The 15,655-nt window shown below is 43.6% G+C and overlaps 1 protein-coding gene across 1 annotated transcript in view; it reads left to right on the forward strand.

Moving 5' to 3' along the window:
* Positions 1-2,050: 2,050 nt before the first annotated feature.
* ADAMTS8 (ADAM metallopeptidase with thrombospondin type 1 motif 8) overlaps positions 2,051-15,655 on the forward strand; it is a 34,475-nt gene continuing 20,870 nt past the window's right edge. Inside the window, exon 1 of the mRNA XM_060787545.2 lies at positions 2,051-2,781. Within this exon, the coding sequence (XP_060643528.2) occupies positions 2,113-2,781 (669 nt within the window). The 5' untranslated portion in view covers positions 2,051-2,112. The remainder of the gene's footprint in view (positions 2,782-15,655) is intronic.

Consider the following 15,655-nt stretch of genomic DNA (forward strand, 5'->3'; position numbering starts at 1 on the left):
TTTTGATGATGTTGTTTGTTATTTATGTTTTTGGTTTTATTCCACTGTAATATGTTGTCCGGGCTTGGCCCCATGTAAGCCGCTCTGAGTCCCCACTGGGGAGATGGTGGCAGGGTATAAATAAAGTTTATTATTATGAGGCCGTGCTCACGCTCCCACCTCCATTGCAGGCACGATTGGTGGGGATGAGGGAGAGGGCCTTCTCGGTGGTGGCCCCACGACTCTGGAAATCACTTCCCAAGGACATCCGGGATGCCCCAACTCTGGCAATCTTTAGGAGGAGCCTGAAAACATGGTTGTTCCAGTGTGCCTTTCCAGAATAATTGAAACTCTCAGCTTTATGGCCCCAAAATGCACTTTATTTTTGATTTAGGATTGATTTACATGCCCTATCCCATCCAGAATTTTTATCCCAGTTATATTCTACCTTGCCCATGTCCAGCATTATTTTTTTAAAAAATATTATTGATGTATTGTGGGCTCGGCCTCATGTAAGCCGCACCGAGTCCCTTGGGGAGATGGTAAAGGTAAAGGTAGTCCCCTGACATTAAGCCCAGTCATGTCTGACTCTGGGGTGTGGTGCTCATCTCCATTTCCAAGCCGAAGAGCCAGCGTTGTCCGTAGACACCTCCAAGGTCATGTGGCCGGCATGACTGCATGGAGCGCCGTTACCTTCCCGCCGGAGCGGTACCTATTGATCTACTCACATTTGCATGTTTTCGAACTGCTAGGTTGGCAGAAGCTAGGGCTGACAGCGGAAGCTCACGCCGCTCCCCGGAATCGAACCTGCGACCTTTCGATCAACAAGCTCAGCAGCTCAGTGCTTTAACCCACTGCGCCACTGGGGAGATGGTAGCAGAGTATAAATAAAGTATTATTATTATTATTACGGACTCACCACCAAGACACTTCACTTGGAGGACCATCATCCTCGGCCAACGAGGGATAACCTAAGTAAGAAAGTAATCAAAAGCAAACTCAAAGTACTTTTCCTTCCCATTCCTGCAGAGGGAAGTTCTTTTCCTTTCTATCCCTGCGATGAACATAACCTGGCAAGGAGGGGAGGAAGAACAGATTGTACTAAGTCAGATTTTCCTTTTCTGAAAACGAAATGACGTCCCACAGAGTATATATCCCTTCTTTGAATGTGGAACAATCCAAGCCATTATTCCATTTCCATGCAACCACTATAAATCATGCCTTTACCTACTCAGTGGTGCCCTTTCCTTATTTCCAAGCTGCAATCATAATAAATAGTAAAGGTTTTCCCCATGACAACTTTTTTCCCTTGGAATAAAAAACATGACAGAACAAGGAAAGGAAGAAAGGGGGGGATAATAATTGGAAAGGACTCATTATTCCAACTTCAGGCCTTGGAAGGGTTAACTCCAAGAGAATGGAGAGGGGGAGCCTTTGGGTTGACACTGAAGCAAGAGAGGCGGGTCTTCCCAGCTCAGATTGCATCCCAAACCTCCCCCCCTTCCCATACATACAGATACACACCCGCTTTTTCATTCTCCTCCTCCTCCTCCTCTTCTAGGTCCCAGGGGAGGGGAATGTGGGATCGTGAGATCAAAAATAACCCTCTTATGTCAAAGCAGGGGGAAGAAAGTATAAATACCGAGGGCTGAGCAGCCTGCTTTGGTGCTTCCAAGGCTGAGGAAGGAAGGAAGGAAGGAAGGAGCTATCCATCCAGGGAGAGCTGCCTTGCATCACAAGCTCTCCAAGCCTCCTGCAGCTCGACACTCTTTTCCAAAGGGACGACTCTCCTTCCTCCTCTTTCTGCTGCTATTTTTTGCATGACACTGTGTTGGAAAGGAGCTTGGGTATCAGAAGATCCACTCTTTTTTGGGGAGCAGAAAGAGCACTTTGCCTACTTTTTCCCTCCCACACTTGGGCAAATTGCGCCATCCAGCTAGCAACAATCTCACCAATCTCTTTCCCATTTCTCTCTCTATCCATTTCTCTTTCCTATCAGTTTTGATTTAACCCAGAGCCTTCACTGCCCTCTCAGACTGCAGTTTGCAGATTTGCAGTGTGAGTTTGCTTCTCTCTGTCTGTCTCTTTCTCCCAACCCAAGCCTTCCTCTGCCTTTCCAGGCTTCCTGCCTCTATGCCCGCTTCTTCTATTCCCTCTTCTTCTGGCAGGCTGGCACCTGCTCTTGTCTCCCCTTGGGTGCTCTTCTGGATGCTCCTGCCCCATGCCCTGGCCTTGTCCATCCCCAGCGGAGACTCCCAGGAGGTGGTGCCAGTCTGGTTGGCAACCCCTATGAGCAGCAGGGAAGGGCAGGTGTCCTTCTCCCTGACCGCCTTCGGGAGGGAATTTGTGCTGCACTTGGAGCCCGATGCCAGCTTCTTGGCACCCGGGCTGAAGATCCAACACATTGGAAAGAAGGAGCCCACCGCAGAGTTTCTGGCCGAAGAAGAAGATGCAAGGCTGCAGAGAAGGTGCTTCTATTCAGGGACTGTCAACTCGCAGCCAGACTCCTTGGTGGCCGTCAGCTTGTGCCAAGGCATCCATGGCTCCTTCTTGGTGGACGGAGAGAAGTATGTCATCCAACCTCAAGGTCAAGGGAGCAGAGAGCTCCTGCTGCAGGTCCACCAGCTCCAGAAGCAGGGCTGGGCAAAAGAGGCCCCTGAGGACATTCCAGAAGGGGACACTCAGGCCAAACTGGACAGCAGTAACAGCAGAGCCAAGCGGTTCACCTCTCAGGCTCGCTATGTGGAGACCCTGCTAGTGGCAGACACATCAATGCTCCGGTTCTACGGGGAAGACCTGACGGTAAGGTGCTCTTTTGCTCCCTCTTCTTTCACAAAGCTGGAAACTGGCACAGATGGGCTGGGGCATGCAAGTTGGCTGGGAAAGTCCTTGGCATGGGAACTTCTTGTGGTAGTAACTCTCCTGTGACTGGTAGCATGCCATGTATAAACTCATAAGCCAAGAAAGTCCTCCATTCCTGCCTTGCCAGGCTTAACTGTCACTACACAGCCTCAGACAGACTATGAGTTTGAATCTGGAGCCTCCCCACTGTTGTATGGAGCTAATAATCATTCTGATGTGCTTCAAAAGCTTGTTTGGACAGTAACTAGGGCAATCCCTAGGACGTCCTTAGAACACCATAAAGCCACGGCAAGTTGCCCAATGGTCTCAGGATGCTTCAAACTATAATTTGTCAGTCACTGGCTATCTCAAGGACACTACTTTAACTGCCATGGCTCACTGCTGTGGAATCCCGGGACCTTGTAAAACAACAACTCCCAGGATTTCATATCATTGAGCCATGGCAGTTATGGCAATTGCAAACGTCATTGCTTTTACATTGCTAGACTGTTTGCTCCTGTCTAATGCATGAGTAAGTGAAAATAAAAAGAGAGAAGAAGGCCACAATAGACAGGAGAAGGGAACATGTATCTCCCCTAACGTTAGTACTGTCATTTCCATTGCTCCTTAATATGTGAGGCCTGATGGAGTTTGCAGTCCTACTAAAACTTGCAGAGTACACTTCACCTATCCCAGATAGGTAGCTGCGAGACAACAGGCACCTTCTTGTGGTGTCATTTGCTTCTTTCCTGTTTCTTAGCATAGAGCAAGGAGCCCCTGTGGTGCAGTGGTTTGAACCCTGTGCTGGCAGGACTGAAAACAGACAGGTCAGAGGTTCGAATCCGGGGAGAGCTCAGATGAGCTCCCTCTGTCAGCTCTAGCTCCCCATGCAGGGACATGAGAGAAGCCTCCCACAAGGATGGTAAACCATCCAAACATCCGGGTGTCCCCTGGGCAATGTCCTTGCAGACGGCCAATTCTCTCACACCAGAAGCACCTTGCAGTTTCTCAAGTCGCTCCTGACATGGGAAAAAGTGTAGAGCGGTAGTATGCATTTTTTTTGTTGTGTCAGGAGCATCCTGTTGTGAGATAATTGGCCATTTGCAAGGACATTGCCCAGGTGATGCCCGGATGATATTGATGTTTTTTCATCCTTATGGGAGGTTTCTCTCATGTCCCCACATGAGGAGCTGGAGCTGATAGAGGGAGCTCATCCGCCGCTCCCTGGATTCGAACCTGCGACCTGTCGGTCTTCAGTCCTGCTGGCACAGGGCTTTAACCCACTGCGCCACCGGGGGCTCAACAGTAGTATGCATTAACAGATGTGGAGCTGCTTCCAGAGACTCGTCTTGTATTGAGGTCCCTCTCCAAAGTGCTGTATGACACCCTATCATTTCTCACACACCATGATATCATCACATTCTTGATTTTCCCATCCCCACCTGCAGCTTTATATCACTGAGCATTGCCCAATAGACATTGGAGAAACCATGCGGTTAGGTGAAGTCATCCAACGTTTCTACAAGTTACATGTAAGAGCTTGACACCATGTTGCCATTTTTGGCAACAGTAACAAGTAGTTCCATCTTGTCTGTAAAGCTGTAGCTTTTGGAATTGGGGAATAGACTCAGGGTGGTGGGAGGCATCTGCATTTTAGTATAGTTTCCTCTCTGGTGTGCCTGGTAAAGTGTCTTGTAGACACTAAAAGCTGGCTAATTCCACTGCGGTTTGGTTCCGGGACAAACACACATGCCCTGTGGATACCAAAATCCATGGACGCCAGGCCCATAGCCAGGATTTTGATTCAGGGGGTGCTGAGTTAGATTCGGCGGGGGGGGGGGCTGAGTTTGATTCAAAGTGGGGGCTGAGGATCTACCCTAGCAAACCTTTTGTATCATTATCCCAATACCCCCGTGCATATGGGATATATTGAGCATAGTGATCAGATCATGATATGAATAAACATAGTTTAAATAATGTACTAGTAAGGCCTTCTCATGGACCACCCTGAGAATTTCGGGGGGAGGGGGCTGAAGCCCCTTAAGCCCCCCCCCCCCTCCTGGCTACATGCTTGATGGATGCTTAGTGTCATTATATGCAATGGTGTAGTAAAGTGCTTTCCCTTCTACTAAATGGTATAATCAAGGTTTGCTTTTGATATTTCTCATCCACCCACCCTGCTCCCAAGTCATGGACAGTTGAATCTATGGATACAGCCAGGGGCGGCTCAACCCATTACGCAAAGTAAGCATTTGCAGTATAGTTGATTTTGCCCAGGGGTGCTCTTGAGGCACTCTTTGGGGGAAATAGACCTTGACATATGCGAGTTGTAGTTACTGGGATGTATAGTTCATCTACAATCAAAGAGCATTCTGAACTCCACCAATGATGGAATTGAACCAAATATGGCACACAGAACTCCCACGATGAACAGAAAATATATATCAGTGATTGGTTGGGGGGGGGGGGGGTGCCAAATTACTGTTTGCTTACCGTTGAAAATTACCTAGGGCCGCCTCTGGATACAGAATCTCGGATCCCCGAGAGCATGTTTTGGTGTGTATGTGTGTGTGGTGGGGGGGGGGGGGGGGGACGGGACTTCTCCTTCTCTTGTGCAGTCAATGGAAGAAGAGAACCATTTAAAGCACAAGTTCCATTTATTTCAGACCATTGGCACAAAGAAATTCATATCAGGCAGTGTTAAAATCTATTTATTTATTTGTTTATTTACCATATTTATACCTCGCCTTTCTCAATCCCACAAGGGACTCAAAGTGGCTTACACATATAGGCAGCAATTCGATGCCAGAAACACACATAATTAGAATATATACATTAAAACAATAATTAAAAACATATAAAACCTTCAAACCACTTGTTTAAAATCATGCAATCCAAAATCTAATTCAAATATATATCCTCAAGGAGTTAAAAAGTGCCGAAGGAGAGTCTGTCTACAAGGAAAAACCACTTTTCTACTGTGCTACTATCTTCACAGTGGAGAAATTAAACAGCAATTGTATTAAGAGCATTGCATTAAAAGGGGAATGAAAACAGATGTGCATAGTTCATACCAGTGGCCTTTGCTAGTGAATGAATGTGTTGTTGTTTTCTATCTACATCCAGATAAGAATGTTTTAGGATTGGAGTTATTTTGTCTGGGGAATTAATGGCAAAAGGGCATTGGGACAAATTGGATTTATGGTGAAGAAACTTCTCTTTATGCATACAGTTGATGGAACTGCAGAAATGCTAAACATAGTCATCTGTTCCACTAAGACTCATGGAAGATCTCCATTATTATTATTTCCATGTCAGGAGTGATTTGAGAAACTGCAAGTCGCTTCTGGTGTGAGAGAATTGGCCATCTGCAAAGATGTTGCCCAGGGCAGGCTCAGATGTTTTACCATCCTGTGGGAAGCTTCTCTTATGTCCCCACATGAAAAGCTAGAGCTGGCAGATGGGAGCTCACCCCGTTCCCTGGATTCGAACCACTGAGCTTTTGGTCAGCAGTCCTGCTGGCACCCATTGCGCCACTGGGGCTCCATTATGTATTCTGTTCAAATAGAACCAAATGCAGATAGGATGGCTGGACAAATAAAACATGGAGCTTAAGGATGAAGAGAGCAGAAAAGCTTTTGAAATGTGGAGGTGAAACCAGATTAAGACTTTGTGTCCCATGCAAACATACATGCATCTTATCTCACTATTACTCCAAATCAAATAAACTCTGTGGATTTTCTAAATCAATTCAAAGAATCTCCTAGCAAGGATGAAATTAGGATGAATTGCTGAATAACAACAATTTATTTTATTTTATTTTATTTACAACATTTATATGCCTCCCTTCTCACCCCGAAGGGGACTCAGAGTGGCTTACAAGTAGTATGCAAATAGAATATATTATATTATTATCATAGCACAATATTTGAATTATATATTACTATATTGTACTATATCATTATACTGTAATATTATTAGTAATATTACATGCAATATAAAATATATAATTATAATACTGTATTAGTAGTAGTGTTATATTGTATTACATTATAATATTATCAATATTATATGTATATTATATGTATATGTATATATATTTATATATGTATATATATTATATTATTATATTATATTATATTATATTATATTATATTATATTATATTATAAGCAATCCCCCTTATCAAATGATTTCAACTTGGGATGGAGGGAAGCAGGTGCAGGAAGAAGGTTCTATATTATACTTGCTCAAGTTCAATCAATTTCATCCATCTTCTTGCTTTGAAATTGATCTGCTTCAAACATCTGGCTTAATCCTTTAACCTTTATCTTCAAACTGAAGTATAAGCACACATATATTATCCATTTGCCCCGATACCCTTGCCTCTTCCTTTTCTCCATTCTCACTTGTTTCCTCGACCTTCTGAAATTCTAGTCAGTGTTTCTCAACCTGGGGTTCGGGACCCCTGGGGGGGGGGGTCATGAGAGGGTGTCAGAGGGGCCACCAAAGACCATCAGAACACAGTATTTTCTGGGTTGTTGTAGATTTTTTCCGGCTATATGGCCATGTTCTAGAGGCATTCTCTTTTGACGTTTCTCCTGCATCTATGGCAAGCATCCTCAGAGTTAGTATTTTTTGTTGGTCATGGGGGTTCTGTGTGGAAAGTAGCCCAATTCTATCATTGGTGGGGTTCAGAATGCTTTTTGATTGTAGGTGAACTATAAATCCCAGATACTACAACTACCAAATGTCAAGGTCTATTATTCCCAAACTCCACCAGTGTTCACATTTGGGCATATTGAGTATTCGTGCCAAGTTTGGTCCAGATCTATCATTGTTTGAGACCACAGTGTTCTCTGGATGTAGGTGAACTACAACTCCAAAACTCGAGGTTAATGCCCACCAAATCCTTCCAGTATTTGGGAGTTCTTTGTGCCAAGTTTGGTTCAAATCCATCTTTAGTGAAATTCAGAATGCTTTTTAATTGTAGGTGAACTATGAATCCCAGCAACTACAGCTCCCAAATGGCAAAATCAATCCTCCTCAATGTATTGTTGAAGGCTTTCATGGCCAGAATCACTGGGTTGTTGTAGTTTTTTCAGGCTATATGGCCATGTTCTAGAAGCATTCTCTCCTGACGTTTCGCCTGCATCTATGGCAAGCAACCTCTGAGGATGCTTGCCATAGATGCAGGCGAAACATCAGGAGAGAATGCCTCTAGACCATGGCCATATAGCCCGAAAAAACTACAACAACCCAATCCTCCTCAACCTCGCTAGTATTCAAATTTGGGCGTATCAGGTATTTGTGCCAAATTTGGTCCAGTGAATGAAAATGCATTTTGCGTATCAGATATTTGCATTAGAATTCATAACCATAGCAAAATTACGGTTATGAAGTAGCAACAAAAATAATTTTATGGCTGGGGGTCACCACAACACTATATTAAGGGGTCGTAGCATTAAGAAGGTTGAGAGCCACTGTTCTAGTTGCTCCTTTGCAAAATGCCAGGGATATTGGATAGCACTGTGAATAAATAATAGTCCAGACAGATAAATCATTAAGCTAAACTCTGGCTTATTTTATAGATTCCCTGCTAGAATGTCAAACCTTTACAGCCCCCTTATATCCAGACATCATGTGGATCTGGGAACCTTGCCTACAATGGTGGAATGTCTAAGCAGGGCAGAACATGAATCATAAATGTGTACAGTGGCTGAGAAGCATAATGCATTTCTCAAAAAATAAAATAAAATAGAGGAATGCTACATTCAAAAGAACTCTGCATTTAAAAAGTATCATCCTTATCACAAATTAGATATAATTTATCCATTTATTTGATTTATACACTGACCTTGCTCTCTAGTGGAACTCTGGCTGGCCTAGACTGGATTCCCAAGCGTTTTCCCCTTCCAGCATTGAATCAACTTTCGACTTTCCTACATTTCACCTATTTAATATATCAGTGTTATTTTTACTCTGGTTTATGAAGTATGATAATAAACCAGTGTTTCTCAAACTAGGGGTCGAGACTCCTGAGGGGGTCATGAGGGGGTGTCAAGCAAAAGACCATCAGAAAACACAGTATTTTCTGTTGGTCATGTGGATTCTGTGTGGGAAGTTTGACCCAATTCTATTGTTGGTCGATTGTAGGTGAACTATAAATCCCAGCAAATGTCAAGGTCTATTTTCCCCAGACTCCATCAGTGTTCACATTTGGGCATATCGAGTATTCGTGCCAAGTTTGGTACAGATCCATCATTGCGTGAATCCACAGTGTTCCTCTGGATATAGGTGAACTACAACTCCCAATCTCAAGGTCAATGCCCACCAAACTCTTCCAGTGTTTTCTGTTGGTCATGGGAGCTCGGTGTGCCAAGTTCAGCTCAAATCCGCCGCTGGTGGAGTTCAGAATGCTCTTTGATTATAAGTGGACTATAAATCCCAGCAACTACAACTCCCAAATTACAAAATCAATCCTCCCCCAACTCCACTAGCATTCACATTTGGGCGTATTGGGTATTTGTGCTCAGTTTGGTCCAGTGAATGAAAATACATCCTGCATATCGGATATTTACACCTTATAATAGTAGTAAAATGACAGATATCAATTAGCAATGAAAACAACATTATGGTTGGGGGTCACCATAACATGAGGAACTGTATTAAGGGGTCACGGTATTAGGAAGGTTGAGAACCACTGTATTAAACTATGATATCATTATGGAAGCAAAAACGTAAATTGATGAACAACTCGGAATCCTTTGGTTAGCCCCATTACGCACAGTGGGATTTACCTAGATGTCGAAGTCATTATTCAGTAACCAATTTAACAGTTCTGCTCTAGTTGGAGCCTCTTGTATGGTTGAGAGTGTGTGATTGAAGTCAGATTGGAGTCAGATTGATAGCTGATCCAGACCTGGCCTTTGAATGACCTGCTAACCATTTTATAAATATCTACCCTTCTTTCCCACAGCGGAACTGGTAGTGCTGCATTAGAAGGGAAAATATGTTTGCAATAGTTTAGTCTAATGTATCAGGTGGGCATGTAAGAGAAATATTGAGTCAGAAAAGGCCATGTTTACTCAGGTTTGTGTACAGTCCTTAAAGTTCTGTTTTTATTTACTAAACATTAAAATGTCAAGAGGAACAGTGTTTGTGAGTTACTTCCTGAGATGAATTGAATCCCAGAAGGCCCACGAAACAGCTCCAAAGGAACACTCAGAGGAACATACTTGGTCCTTGTTTTGTCTTTGTTTATCCCTTACACAGCCATTTCTTTTTGCATGTAAAGCAGTGGTTCCCAACCTCTGTGCCTCCAGGTGTTTGGACTTCAGCTCCCACAGTTCCTAACAGCTGGTAAACTGGCTGGAATTTTTGGGAGTTTAAGTCCAAAATGTTGCCGAACAATTTAGAATGGCTGTGGATTAGGCCCAAGTCATTGTAGGTTGCCTGGTGAGAAAAAAGAAGGCAATATTCCAGAATAAATCTCACCAAGTTGAAGCAGAAGCCACCAGCTGGAGCAGATGTCAAACTGCAATCATTTGCCAAAGCCGACATAGTTTGCAAAGAGAAATATTACAGTTTTTATAGGAAATACAGAGCTGTCAATTTCAAATTTCCCGCTCCCGCCCCCCTTGCTAGCTTTGCACTGATTGGTTGGAGTCATCAGCTGGCTGGGAGGTGCGGGTGGCTTAGCCACGCCTCAGCCAATCAGGGAGCCAGCACCGCTTCGGCCTCTCAGCCAATGGGAAGGAAGGAGGCGGTCCAGGCAGGAAACAAAGAATCGGGAGGAAAAGATGAATGGATTAAATGACTAATGTTTGTATAATTGCTGGCAATAGCTTTTCCTAAGCTCTCGAGCTGGCTTGGCAATTGTCTTTGGTTCCTGGAAATATTTCTTTGACTGATTAGGAAGTCTGTCCCTTTGTGGTCCTTGGGCCCTGGATATGGGGTCTGTTGATGATATCTTGGATCAGTATCGGCCAAAGGAATTGACACAGTGGAAATATCATAAAAGTTCATAAGAGTTTGGTATAGGGGCCATAAGAGTTCCAAAGTCCATGAAAAATTGATTAAAGGTTTCTAAAAGTTCATAGAAAGTCCATAAAGTGTGAGTTACAGGGAATTGCCATGTGGAAAGAGCCTTAGGTTCCCACATGGGGGAGAGATAGGGGATTATGGGTTCATTCCAGCCTGGTGCCCTTGGTAAAACTATGGATTCCTTGGTTTTGAACCATCTTTTACAGAGTCTTGGGGGGGGGGGTCACCTCTGATATCATTAACACCTGGGGGCCCAAAGGTTGGGAACCACTGACGTAAAGGGTAACCACAAGATGTCTTGGAGAGCCTGCATGATTGAGACATGAGGATTGGACAAGACCCTGGGGGCCAAGGAATCAGATCTCTATCCAGCCTGCAGAACCCACTGGGTGACCTTGGACAAGTACTGCTCTCTCGGCCTCAGAGGAAGGCAAATCTCTGAACAAATCTTCCCAAGAAAATTCGGAAGGCATGCAACAACAGACTGTGAACCTGTGTCATCATGTGCATCCCACTACTGGTTTGTCTCTCCTCCTTCCTGTGATGCTCCCATACTTAGCTGTTGGCCAATAAAGCCCATCAATAGCTCCCCATCCCACTGCATTCTCATCACCCACTTCAGGGAAGATGGGCCCCTTCTGCTTCTGTGCTAGTGTGTCATCGCTAAAGTGATGTCAAGGGACAAGATTTTTTAAAATATTGAAATTACACAATTGTAAAAATAAAAAAAACGGAACCACAGTAGAAGGTGAGGTTATGAGAGTGTACACAAGTATGATCACAAGAACACAAATCAATGAATCAGTGCAACTGTGTAATATTGAAGGTGCTCAGTGCAGTATGTATTCATTGCATAGCCAAATACACATGAAAAATTCTTAGTGTCAGTTTTTAGGCCTGTTCCCGGGCTTCTTTGTGGTGCTGATTCAGAAAATTGCATTAGATAGATTGCATCAACTCTAGTTTCTTAGATAGGGTTATCATGATTTTCTATGGGAGAGCAGATGAAGACTGGTATGTGGCATATGTTCTGCATCTCAAAAACTGATAGGAGAAAACTGGTGCCGTTTTTGGAATCAGCAAGTCAAAAATATAGAGAAGCAGATCTCACATTTGAGACACCAAAATGTGCCTTGACCAGTGTTATCTATCTATGTCAGTGGTTCTTAACCTGTGGACCGTGGACCACCAGTGGCCCACGAGGACAAAAATCTGGTCTGCAGGCCTCCTTCCTCTTTATTATTTTTTTAGCTCAGCTCCTTTTGTGCTACTTGTCACTCCTTCCCTGTCACTGTTTATGGCATATGTTCTGTATCAGAAACTAGAGCTCATGTGGTCTATCCAATGCAATTTTCTGAATCAGCACCCAAAACAGAATCTAAAGTTGACAAAAAACTGATTTGCAACCCTTTTGGTACTAATGTTAGAGAGTGGTCCCTGGTCAAAGTGGTCCCTGGTAAAAAAAAAAAGTTTGGGAACCACTGATCTATGCTAATATGACTGTATCAGGATAGTAGGCTGGTGTGATACAGTCCAGTGACAAAGAAACTTTGGGGAATTTCAGCCCACTTCATCATTAGAGGCCTTATCCTAGAAATGTCTTTGCCACTATTAGTCTCAAGGGTGTTATAGGCTTCCTTTATATCTGTTTATTTCCAGCCATGGTTCAGCTTCTTACACACTCGACACATACACACACCAAGGGCACCAGATTCTTCTCCACTTCCTCCCCTACATTCCATGTAATGTTTAACAGCTGCCACAATCCGCCTCTGGAGCGGCTGCTGGCAAAGCAGCTCCTGATTATGAAGCACTCCGGTATGAAAAACGCACCACTCAAGTGAACTTTGTTATTTTGAAGACAAGGGCTAAGGAGGCGTTGTGAGTAAGCGCCAGGCAGAAATGCTGTCTGTTGTGATATCATTTCCTGATATCTTGCCAGGTTCTAATGCTTTCAGATTGTCCACGGAAATCATTTCTCTGTAACCGCAATGCTTGCAACATCTGAAGCTCTCCATTCCTGAAAAGGGGAAACCATGTGGACTGCCAGGTGCTGATGGATTGCAACTTCCAGTATTCATTACTATTGGTTATTCTGGCTAGGACTGGTATGTGCACAGTTCAACAACATCAGGAGGACCTCATGGCTGTCACCCATAACCTCGTACCTGTCACCAGAGGCAGTATACCTAGTCTGCCTATTGGGAGAGATGGTCCAGGTCTACAACATTCCAGTGTAATGAAGTCCTAGTATAGCTCTATTATCATTATATAATAATAAACAATTGAAAAAAGAGGATAAAGAAGCGATAACAAATTTATTAACAATAGCAAGACTGCTTATAGCAAGGAACTGGAAAAAAGAAATAAATATACAAATCGACGAACGGTACAAGGAAGTATGGAAATTGGCAATAAATGATAAGCTGACATGTATATTAAAAGTTAAAAGAGGTATATGGAAACAAAGTGATTTTGATGATGTTTGGAGAAAATTTATTGAAAAAGGATTTAAAAATAAAGAAGATAATACAGATGACATGTAAAAACTGTGGCTTGGGGGGGAGGGGAGCACAATGGTGAGGGATAGAAAAATGTATAATCAGAAAAATAACACTAGATGCCAAAAGTATGGTAGGTTGTATTGAATAATATGTATCTGCTGTAAAACAAACAATGTATAACAAATGTATTAAACCATGATAAAATAATAAAAAAATATTTTTTTTTAAAAAAAAGGAAATTTGTGGGTGATCAAGTCCCATTCCATGCAATGGCACAGTAAAATTTATTTTTATTTCGTATCAAAAGCATTGCATAAATTAGTATAAAACTGATAAAAATAGAAGACGCGCAGGCGGCTAAATATCTTTTGACCAAAAACGGGCAACAGCAACAGCACGGTCTGTGCTGTTCATTCGTTCAGTCGTCTCCGACTCTTCGTGACCTCATGGACCAGCTAATGTCTGTAGCCTCCAACAATTCTTCCTCTGTACATGAGGCAGGGCACAGTGAACAAGCATACAGATGTGGAGTTGTCTGTTCTGCTCCACAGTCACACAAGGTGCCATTTTGCTGCGTTGTGTTTTGATCTGCCCAGTCCGCTTCTGAGTCTATTCATGGACTTCCAAGTTGCCCATTCTTGGTTTGCCCCTCACAGAGGGGGGGGGGGGCATCCAGTTGGGATTTCCTGGTTTAGCTGCCCAGAGGGATACCCTTGCTGTTGCTGGAGGGACGCCAAGAGGAGTGGTAGTTCTCATGGAGCTTTTCCTTGATTTGAGTCTGTAAATGATACATGATAAAGTATCTTAAAGCCTGGATGGTGGAATCCATGGGTGCAGATTCCATGGATACAGAGGGCTGACTGCATCGACTACATAGGCATGTTCTTTTGTACAGAATCTTTCCTTATGTCACACTTGCAATACAATGAAATCCATCTTGTGAATTATGGGTCTGTTCGCATTCTGCTTGTAGCAGGACATAGCATCTAGCCAAAGGATTCCTAACCAGTTAGTCAGAAGACTCAAAACAAAATTCACAAGTGAATTACTGGGAACAGCTTCTGTGGGTGATTCATCGGGATGTTGCAAAAGCTATGCAGAAGGCAAGGAGGTTTAGAGGCCAGATTTGGGTCAGGGAGCGTGATGAGCAGGTGCAGTCCAAGATTGTGGTGGGAAAGTCCATTGAATAGCCATTTCTGAGGAATTATTGCAAATATATACTTGGAATAGGTTTTCCTGGGTTTTTTTGTCTACTTTAGATGTTGGGGGGAGGAGAGGTCTCTTATTTGGTTGTTTATTTTTCCATATTATAATTTTATTCCTTTTGTAATAAGATAGTTTCAGTTTTCATAGCCAAGCTTAATGTTGTATAGAAAGAAAACATGGCTAGCGGGACACTAGGGAGATTTTCAAGTTAATTTGCACAACCAAACATCATTTTGTTGTTGTTCCTTCAAGTCGGTCACCCTAAAGTGAACCTATCATAAGAGTTTTCCTGGCAATATTTGTTCAAAGGGGGCTTGCCATTATCTTCCTGAGAAAGAGTGACTTGTCCAAATGGGTTTTGTGGCTGAGTGATCCAAAGTCCTGGTCCAGCACTCAAACCACTAAACCACACCTCTATTATATGTTGAAAGGGAAGACGACATAGCAAATACTCCTAAAATTATTGCTCTTGTGTCATTTAAGTTTGAATGTACCCAAGTACAGTTGGACATTCGAACTCAAGGGAGGGAATTCGGTGAACCTGCGCATGTGACTGGTTACAGATTGGATTACTGTAACACACTCTACGTGGGGCTGCCCTTGAAGACGGCTCAGAAATTTCAGTTGGTACAACAGGCGGCAGCCAGGTTACTAACCGGTGCTTCTTACAGGGGGCGGTCAACCCTCCTGTTTAAGGAGCTCCACTGGCTGCCATTCATCTTCTGGTCCCAATTCAAGGTGCAGGTTCTTACCTACAAAGCCCTGAATGGTTTGGGACCCGCCTATCTGCGTGACCGCATTTCTGTGTACAAACCCACACGATCTCTTCGATCATCTGGAGAGGCCCTTCTCACACTCCCACCTCCTTTGCAGGTGCAAATAGTGGGGACGAGGGAGAAGGCCTTCTTGGTGGTGGCCCCTCGACTCTGGAATTCACTCCCTAAGGACATCAGACATGCCCCAATGTTGGCAGTCTTTAGGAGGAGCCTGAAAACGTGGTTGGTCCAGTGTGCCTTCCCAGAATAAGGAAAACTCTTAGCAATATGTCCTCACATGCACTTTAATATTGATTTAGGATTG

The sequence above is a fragment of the Anolis sagrei genome, chromosome 7 (genome assembly GCF_037176765.1).
Source record: "Anolis sagrei isolate rAnoSag1 chromosome 7, rAnoSag1.mat, whole genome shotgun sequence".
Lineage (NCBI taxonomy): Eukaryota > Metazoa > Chordata > Lepidosauria > Squamata > Dactyloidae > Anolis > Anolis sagrei.